The 10,661-nt window shown below is 34.8% G+C and overlaps 1 protein-coding gene across 4 annotated transcripts in view; it reads left to right on the plus strand.

Moving 5' to 3' along the window:
- The window catches only part of ND-13B (NADH dehydrogenase (ubiquinone) subunit ND-13B), a 206,914-nt gene extending 196,535 nt beyond the window's left edge, over nucleotides 1-10,379 (plus strand). Inside the window, exons 3-4 of one of the 4 annotated variants that reach the window (XM_067782210.1) lie at nucleotides 5,732-5,923; nucleotides 9,314-10,379. In XM_067782210.1, the coding sequence (XP_067638311.1) occupies nucleotides 5,732-5,923 (192 nt within the window). In that variant the 3' untranslated portion in view covers nucleotides 9,314-10,379. Of the gene's footprint in view, nucleotides 1-2,307; nucleotides 2,613-5,731; nucleotides 6,032-9,313 lie in introns of those variants that run through there. The other 3 variants (XM_067782208.1, XM_067782209.1, XM_067782207.1) reach the window with 3 other exon arrangements.
- The last annotated feature ends 282 nt before the right edge of the window (nucleotides 10,380-10,661 follow it).

Raw genomic sequence — 10,661 nt, forward strand, 5'->3', positions numbered from 1 at the left:
TTTAGTGAATGGCTTGTCAAACCAAGTTGTTGGACAGTATGCACTTCGTCTATACTGTATTTAGCACTGTCATACGCATTCGATATATCTATCGACGTTCTCATCGAGTCGTTTTCGACCCGCGTATTTTCACCCGTCCAGCGAAGATATAGCGTTTCTGGTTCCCTGTACATATTGAGCGAATCATAAACGTTTTCTTCCAATAAAGTAACGCAGGATCATTCGTCTAAGAAGGCATAAGTCTGTGTGCATTTGTTTTTGGAATATACGAGCACAGGAATAATGCGGAAACAACATGAAACCTCTTCATCGATGTCTGTATGTGTATTTACGGAACGGCTCGTGAAACAAAAGGTGCTGGAGGCGTATTTTTATGTAGCAGCGCATGATGCTTTGATTTGCAATTGTCAATGCCAGACTCTCTATAAAGGTGCACTTGCGGCGGTGGCCATTAAGACATTCACAGCATAATATTTTTCTTTTATCACGTCCCACTTGCGTTCTATGGTCAACTTCTTAAAATTGTCGAAATTCTGAATTTTGTGGTTGTCACTCTTGCATGCGAAACATAATGTCTTGCCATGAACAGTCTTTTGCACTGATTGTGTATGCATATTAATCGCGGCACTTAAGTACATGGTGCAACTACTTTGCTTGCTGCTTCCGCGATTTTGAAAATCCAGTCACTGAACGCCTTTATTTCGGGCACCCGATCATCGCGAGACTGCATAGTCCAATTCAGTTTGTGTTGGTTAGGGAGTTTATCCACAAGTTCTTGCACCAACATAGGATTATTCAGATGGGCTTGCATATAACAAGCTTCCATTGTAGAGAAAATGTTCCGAACAAGGCAAATTCTATAAGGCACTCTAGTTTTTCCCTTGGTGGTGGCATACGCCTGGCTTTTTCGATCAGTGATTGCAGTATATACTCTCGTCGACCGAAGCACATTCTTAGCGTTTGAATAATCTCCGGCACACGCATATGACTATGAGAAACGCATAAACTACAAATATGCATGTATATAGCTGGTAACCAAGCAGAAGATTCTAGAAGGTGAAACTTCTAGACCTTTGGATAAATATGCGGACAAGTCAACAGAGATTATAAAAGCAGCGCAAGCTGAGGAATGACTATTCAGTTTGATTTAAATTGATTTGATTTAATTTGATATTGAAGTATAATTGTAATAAGTAGACTAAATAAAGACATATTGCAATACTGAATATTGGAGTGTTTTATTCAACAGTTTAGCGATTCCAACGTTAACAGAAGGTTTGGAATAAGCTGAATTTTCCCCAGAATTCGTTACAATATATTATGTAAAAAACTCAGAGAATTAGGTCACGAAGGTAAAAATAAGAAAAATTGTTTTGGGTTTGAGATTTCGCGACGTTATCGACTTTCAAAAAATAAGAAAACGTCATTTTTTGTACTATTCAAAAATCTCTAATTTTTATATAGAGCTTTGGAAATGATTTTCATCGCATTACAGATGGGATTCAAGGTGTTGATAAGCGCAATACAAAACTTTATAACTTCAGAGCTTCCGCAACCCAAGTGTCAACCTCACCTACGAGAGGGAAATCCTGTTACAAATATGAATGTATCATATACATATTAAGCAGGCGAGGCTCTGGCGACCCAAATTTCCTCATGGAACCAGGGGGTGGGGGCCATAAGGCCTAGAAGGTTTAATGTGGTGATATTAATCGTTCCCGAGATGGTCGGACTAGTACCTTATTTGGGCATGATACCGGATATATATCCGGAAAGGACCACCAACATCGACAACACTCCCCAAAACCTTCGAAGAGTTTCTCTATCTTTAATATCGTTAATACAACAACAACAACCGCATTAAAGATGTTATTTCAGAGTATGAGGTATTTCTAGACGTATGCGAGAAGAAGAGCACAATTCAGAATCGTGATATGTTGCAAAATATGTACATCAATAAAGAACAATTATTTGATATTTATTTTGACATCAAATTGATTTGAACCATTTTCAAATAGGGCCAGATATAACAAAGTTACAAAAATTTTAGCTAAGTTACATAAGGGTTCAACGTGGATAAAAACCTGCTCTCACAACACAACATATTGAAAAAGAGTTCACTGGCTTTATACTTATGGGCCATTTACACCCAAAAATTAAATTAAGCTTAATTACTAAAGTATAGTGCTTTATGAATTTCTAATAATAAGAGCTTAATAAACTTATTTTAGTTTTTATAAATTGGGGAATTAAAATCAGTACAAATGTTAATAGAACAGATAATTGGCATTTCGTTTTTGTTTTTAGCACAAGGATGTAACTGCTCTGGAAAAAGAGATTGCGTGCGGCCAAGTCGAGGAACTCATCGTCCAAGCGGAAAACGAACTTATATTGGCTCGAAAAGTGCTAGGATGGAAACCATGGGAAGTTTTAGTTAAACCTCCACCACCCAAACAATGGAACTGGCCGCCTGCGAAAATTGTCGATCCAAAGATTTAAGTAAAACGTTATGTGCATATACAATTTATCATTTATATATTAAATAAATATGTATGCATACGATGGTATTGTTAACATCTCTTAACACAAAGAGAGGTGCTGATATTAACGTGGATCTTTTTTTTTTTTTCAAAATTGACGTTCTAGCAGCTTTTAATTCTGCATTGTGGCCCCCTAGTAGCGTTGCCAAATGTCCTTTTTTGGCGGGACTATCCATATGCTATATTAAAAATATTTATGCTCTGTTTGCCATAAATGACGTAATCTTCAATTACCTTTCTTTCTGCAAATAATTTGTATACTCGTTGATAGCCACTACGACAGTGAAGCGAGACACACAAGTTGTAGGTCTAGTCAATATACCAAAACTCGAAATTCGTTGAAGCATATAGTAGCGAGCAAAAATAACAGTGACAATTTTTTTATCAAATTTCGTCAGTTATATGATTTTTCCTTTCTTTTTTAATATTTTATGAAAAAGCTTCTGTGAATTTTGTAATTAAAACCATGCAAACCGAAATTGTTTTCGAGCCAAAATTTTTCACACTTTGCTTAAAAGAAAATCTAAAATACCCCTTAAACTAAAATTGATTGACAATTGCAGCATTTTTGATGGATAGAGCTTTCATAGTTTTTTGGCGCAATGGCAATTTCAACTGGTTGTGCTGCGATTGAATGTTGCGCAACATGATTTTCTCTAACCGTATACTGTTTTGCAAGCCCGCCTGTTGACGGTGGCATTGCATGCTGCTCTAAGTGTTGTTCGTTGGCCGTAAACAATGTTGCTGCCGCTTTTAGCATATACCACCTTGCTCAACCGTATTAGACGTTGTTGTTGGTCGTAAAATTGCAGGGATCGCATGATGTGCCGTGGAAGTTACGGCAGTTGAAGCCATTGAAACTATAATATTACTTACCAACGCTGAGGTGGGTACATATGATGGTTGGTGAAAGCCCGTGCTTATCGCAGGCGGAGAAGTACACTCTGTTGTGCGAACACTCTGTGGTGATGAGGCTTGCGGTTTTACCGAAATTGCTGTGGATGTTTCGCTACGTTCGTTGCAGTAAAAGCTGGCTGTGCGGGTCCGCATGTGTTACAATTCCAGCTAATATTTGCGATCTCATTATTCACTCCGACACAATCGTAGTGAAACCACTGGTCACACGAGTCGCACTGCACCATGTGTTTGTTGTCTTTCCTGCTACAACTTTTGCAGCTGTACCCTTTTGTCTTTTCGATTTACGGATCGATTATTCACGTGTATAAAATATTTTTTAAAATATTTGTTACGTTTTTTTCACGTATAGTAATTTACGTATTTTAACTAAATTTTAGTTTTTTAAAAATATTTGTGGACTTCTCGTCGACTATTTTTGTACCAGTTAAAAAGAATTTACTAAGGATCGTTATGGTCTTATATAGAGCTGAGCTAAAATTTACATAAGCGAACTGTAATAATATTACATACATGCAAACATATGTATACAAGTAGCTGAATTACTATATACAATATATGTAACTTACAGTTCCCAGGATAGGAACCTTTCAAAAATTAAAGTTGTGGCGAACTGGCGGTTCGCCAATGGTTAAATCAAACACAAGAATTCAATTGAAATTCACAAAACGAATTTATTGTGCCCTGGTGGCACTCACTATCATAACTAATTCTAAACGTAATTACTTTTTCCGATCAAACCTTTTACTCTACCCTACTTATGCTAACGTTGCAGATCCCACCACCATCAAGTATTTCGCAATCGATGAGTTGCGCGTGCAGGTCAATATTACCTATGCTGCATTTCTCACGGGTTGTTGATCGTGTTGTGTGTGATAACTTGTATGTATATCAATGTTAAAGATAAATTACAGGGAAGTAATAATGCGTACTAACTGAAAACATATTTGTATTTAGCGGCAACAACCACGCAACAACAAAAACATTAAAGCGAGCCACACATGTGTACATGAATACTTCAATCATCATTTACACACATATATAGAAGGCAACGAAGAGATATTTCACGCACACACTTGTGGCCATCAGCCGAAGTAGTTGCACACACATACACACGCATATGACTATGAGAAACGCATAAACTACAAATATACATGTATATAGCTGGTAACCAAGCAGAAGATTCTAGAAGGTGTAACTTCTAGACCTTTGGATAAATATGCGGACAAGTCAACAGAGAGTATAAAAGCAGCGCAAGCTGAGGAATGGCTATTTAGTCTACTTAGTACAATTATACTTCAATATCACGTAGCAGCGTGTTTAAATCAAACTGAATAAAGACTATATTGCAATACTGAATATTGGAGTAATTTATTCAACAGTTTAGCGATTCCAACGTTAACAGAAGGTTTGGAATAAGCTGAATTTTCTTCAGAATTCGTTACAATATATTATGTAAAAAAACTCAGAGAATTAGGTCACGAAGGTAAAAATAAGAAAAAATGTTTTGGGTTTGAGATTTCGCGACGTTATCGACTTTCAAAAAATAAGAAAACGCCATTTTTTGTACTATTCAAAAATCTCTAATTTTTATATAGAGCTTTGGAAATGATTTTCATCGCATTACAGATGGGATTCAAGGTGTTGATAAGCGCAATACAAAACTTTATAACTTCAGAGCTTCCGCAACCCAAGTGTCAACCTCACCTACGAGAGGGAAATCCTGTTACAAATATGAATGTATCATATACATATTAAGCAGGCGAGGCTCTGGCGACCCAAATTTCCTCATGGAACCAGGGGGTGAGGGCCATAAGGCCTAGAAGGTTTATTGTGGTGATATTAATCGTTCCCGAGATGGTCGGACTAGTACCTTATTTGGGCATGATACCGGATATATATCCGGAAAGGACCACCAACATCGATCAATAAAGAACAATTATTTGATATTTATTTTGACATCAAATTGATTTGAACCATTTTCAAATAGGGCCAGATATAGAAAAGTTACAAAAATTTTAGCTAAACATATGGCTTCAACGTGGATGAAAAACTGCTCCCACAACACAACATGTTGAAACAGAGTTCACTGGCTTTATACATATGGTCCATTTACACCCAAAAATTAAATTATGCCTAATTATTAAAGTTTAGTGATTTATGAATATCTAATAATACGAGCTTAATAAACTTATTTTAGTTTTTATAAATTGGGGAATTAGAATCAGTACAAATGTTAATAGAACAGATAATTGTCATTTCGTTTTTGTTTTTAGCACAAGGATGTAACTGCTCTGGAAAAAGATATTGCGTGCGGCCAAGTCGAGGAACTCATCGTCCAAGCGGAGAATGAACTTATTTTGGCTCGAAAAGTGCTAGGATGGAAACCATGGGAAGCCTTAGTTAAACCTCCACCACCCAAACAATGGAACTGGCCGCCTGCGAAAATTGTCGATCCAAAAATTTAAGTAAAACGTTATGTGTATATACAATTTATCATTTATAAATTGAATAAATATGTATGCACACGATTGTATTGTTAACATCTCTAAACACAAGAGGGGTGCTGATATTAACCTGGAATATTTTTTTCAAAACTGACGTTCTAGCTTTTAATACTGCATTGCGGCCCCCTAGTAGCGTTGCCAAATGTCCTATATAAATATGCTATATTAAATCTCATTATGCCCAGAAGGAAAATATTTATGCTCTGTTTGCGATTTGAATAAAAAATGAAGTAATATTCAATTACCTTTGTTTACTGCAAATAATTTGTATACTCGTTGATAGCCACTACGGCATGGAAGCGAGACACACAAATTGTAGGTCTAGTCAATATGCCAAAACTCGAAATTCGTTGAATCATATAGTAGCGAGCAAAAATAACTGGCAATTTTTTATCAACTACATGATTTTATGTTAACATTCAATAAACGTAATTGAAAATGAAAAATGAGGCGGAAAGTTAAATTTTCGATGTATTTATTTTGAAAAATTATAAGTTTGTATACCGGTTAAAGGAAAAGAAGAAAACAAAAATAATCCTAGGTTCGAACCGTAGAAAGTCAAGATATGAAAACCGATTAAAATAACGTTCCAGTTATGGCTTCGGTTTATTAAAACTGCTTCCGTTCTTCAATATTTATTTAGTTTCGGTTTCAGAATAAAAACATAAACAAAATTTTGGAAACCAAAAAACTTTTATTTAATAATATATGTATGTACATTAGGGCGGGTCAAATTGTATGGGGAAAAAAAATTCAGGTGCACATCCAGTTTCTGAATCTATGGGGCATACTGAGCAATATTGTCCATGGGACCATAGGTCGGAAATGAATTTCGAGCCTCCCTAATCAAGTGAGAAAATTTTGATATACAATTTTCTAACAAACCACCCATAGATTCAGAAACTGGATGTGCATAAATATATGAGCAAACTTTAGAAAAACTAACAGAAACCTAAATATAAAGTATTCTTAGACACATACCTATACATTAGGGCGGGTTAAATTGTATAGGAAAAAACTTCAGGTGCACATCTAGGTTCTGAATCTATGGGTTATACTGAGTAATATTGTCCATGGGACCATAGGTCTGAAATGAATTTCGAGCATCCTTAATCAAGTGAGGAAATTTTGATATACAATTTTCTAACAAAATTAGGGAGGCTCGAAATTCATTTCAGACCTATTTTCAACAATAAATTTGACCCACCCTAATGTATAATAAGAAAAATAAATCTGAAGTGTTGCGCAGGTTATATTGGGCTCAGGCTGAAATAATTAACTAAATTTTTAATTCGGCAATTTTCCATCTTATATATCCATATAAACTACATATACATGTAAATCAAAAGAGTTTGATTTGTGAATAAAAATGTTTATATAATGAAAATTATATATTGTACAGTAAAGTAATTCAATTCAATTTTAAGTAGAATAATATTTAAGACAAATTCAGAGTCGGGTATAATACATAGTTTTATAGGAGAACCTTTTGGATTACTCACCGGCTTATAATTGTTTATCAACTTCATAACAGCTGCATTGTATTTTTGATCTACATTTATTTCTACTTCATTGTAAGCTACGTTAAAAATATTGTAACCAGCTTCGCATTCCTCTGGTTTTTCGTCTAACCGTGAAAACTTGAAGTTTCCACCATTCATAGTGACCACAAACTTTTGTAAAAAATCATATCCAACTATCATATCAACGCTTAGTTTGCTATCTTCTACGACTAAAAATGTATGTGTGGTAATTAGCTCATCAACCTGGACCTGTGTTACTATTTCACCCAATGCTGACGTAGCAACGTTACCTAATCCAAATAGATTTACAACGCACTTTTGTAGTTGCTGATTTTTAAAAATTTCCACGTATTTCTTGCGCATAAGAGAGACATCCGCGCCTGTGTCTATCAGGCAAGGTACAGAAATACCATTAACTTTAATTATTTTGGTACGTGTCTGATTTACCACCATATTGACAGTAGGCTTGGCATTTGTACACTGCTTCGCCATATGCCCTACGTCATTACATTTGAAACACGTTTCTTCTTTGCACTCTGCCCTTTTATGTTGAGCAGACCCACAATTATAGCAGTGCGATTGTTTGCGCTCCACCTTAATGTCTTTCTCCGATTGTTCGCGCATACTCATTTGTGTATTTTGTCGGTGTCTGTTTGATGAAGCATTTTTTATCATCGTTTCTACTAATTCATACCTTTTCCGTAATTCTTTAAATGTCGTTGCACTATATAGAGGAAATTTCAAATCGTCTCGTACATCTATGCCATCAACTATGTAACCTATGACAGCCTCATCTTCTATTTCTCCAAGCGCCGCAATTTTTCGCGTTTGCAAAACATAATCGTGAAATTTCTCAGAAGTACTTTTTTTTCGACAGCGCAGCTGCTTATGTATTTCAGCGCTACTCAACTTCTGCTCGAATTCTTCTCGCAATACTGGGCACAACGATTCTTAATCATAAACAGTGGTGGTTTCTAAGAACAATTTTGCCATACCTACCATTTTATTACGAGCATTTACATATTTTTGTCTTGCATTTAATTCGTATGCTTCTGCGTTATCATGGAAATTGCGTATCCATTGATTAACTGGTATCGAAATGCCATCGAATTCCGGTATAATTTTAGAAAAACTTTCCACGGTAACATTGTTTTTGCTTTTGTTTTTATCGTCTTTTTCTAAGTTTTCAGCGAGTACTTTGATTAGTTCTGCCAACTCACTAGAATGTACATATGTATTTTCTTCGTCTGATTCAAAGCTGTTGTTTCGTTTTTCTTGTTCGTTGTCCATTGCTGCTTCACCTGCGCTGCTGCCTGCGCTGTTGCCTGCTCTGCTTGCTACACACGGAGTAGATTCAAGTACGCTACTGTTGCCCTGCGCATTCAGCTGTTCCTCGTTTTCGTCTTTCTCACCTACTTTACGCCGTTGTATTTTGAAAGTGTCGTTCGCTTCGCTTTGGATACACACTTGTTCACTTTTTGTGATCGAACTTGGTTTCTTGTTCTTCCCACGCTGCTTTTTATTTGAATGTAACATGCTGCTTCACCAGAAATTTGTCTGCTTGGTTGAGCGGTTGAGCCCCCATGTAAATCAAAAGAGTTTGATTTGTGAATAAAAATGTTTATATAATGAAAATTATATATTGTACAGTAAAGTAATTCAATTCAATTTTAAGTATAATTATATTTAAGACAAATTCAGAGTCAAATTAAAGATTTAAGAAGTTTTGTAAAATACGGCTAATACTGATGTTCGGCTGACCACTTATCTCTTATGACTAACTGTTTCGTTTTTCGTTCTCTCTCTCTTCTCATGTTTTACGACGTAGGGTGGCCTTCTCACAGTGCATGAATTGGGATGCCGGATTACATACATATATCGCCCGTTTACTTCAATAGTGTCATAATTCAAAAAACACGAACTTTTAGTAAAAAACGAATAGGAGGAAAGGAGTTTAACCTATTTCTCACCACCCGTTAAGTATGCAATTGGCGCTTTACCGAGTTTAATTTTGTATAAATACATATACTACATAAGTGTGACACAAAACGAAAATTTCGAAAATAGTTAAGGATACCTTCATAAAAAATAAAATAAAAATATAAAAATTATGTAATGGGAATGAAGGCAGAGTTTACTAAAAAATGTAAAATGAAAGAAAAAAAATAAAGTACTTAAAGTGCGAAAAAAATAAGTGAAGTGAATAATAAAAACGCATTAAGTGTACTTAGACTTTTTTCCGGGTTTTAATGTTATCATTATGGAAATATGAAGATTCTTATGTTCGGATATTTCATGTTGGGATTCCCATTGAGATCTATGTACGTATTTAATTTATATTAAATTTGTAAATACTGCATTTCATGAATATATATGACCATATCTACCATAAAATATCGTCTGTGAACGATATAATACTAAGATATAACAGTGCAGAATAAATTATAAAGAAAAGAAAAACAAAAGCATTGATATTATTCATGCAAACATATTTACTAAAATGAAATTAATTTCATAACTTTAAGCAACATAAACAAAGTAGGGTTATGGGATCTAAGTATCCGATTAATGGGTATATAAACCAGCAAAGTTTTTTTTAATATATGGCCTATGCAATACGGCCGCTATGATGCCGGTTGCCGTTTTGACCTAAAATCAAAAACGTTTTTGGGGCTTTTTTGCGTTTAATATACAACGTGAAATTTTCCGATTCAGTCAAGTTGCATTTAAATAATAAACACAGTTGAAATAAAATAAGAAATAAAATAAATTAGCATAAAAAACAATATAAAGAATTGAATGTTATATTTTTGTAGCAAATTTATTTCTTTTTTGTTCAGTATAAGACGTACTTTATCTAAAATGAGGATTAAATCTGCAAATGCAAAAACATTTTCGGGCAAATTTGCCATTAATTGACTTATTTTGTTTTGTTGATTTTCCGACAGGGTGGATTAATGATGTATATGATGTATTGCCAATATACATCATTTACCGTTAATTGTTATAAATAAATTAGTTAGTTTCAACAAAAGTTAACTCATTATTTGTGATTTCATGTTTTTTTTGAAAGCAACTAAAATAGAAAACAAAGAATCTGTTAAATAAAGACCTATGTATGTATTTACGTCTTAGTGAAATTTGCCACAAAAAATGGGTAGGTCAAAAATTAATTC

The sequence above is a fragment of the Eurosta solidaginis genome, chromosome 4 (genome assembly GCF_040869045.1).
Source record: "Eurosta solidaginis isolate ZX-2024a chromosome 4, ASM4086904v1, whole genome shotgun sequence".
Classification (NCBI taxonomy): Eukaryota; Metazoa; Arthropoda; class Insecta; order Diptera; family Tephritidae; genus Eurosta; species Eurosta solidaginis.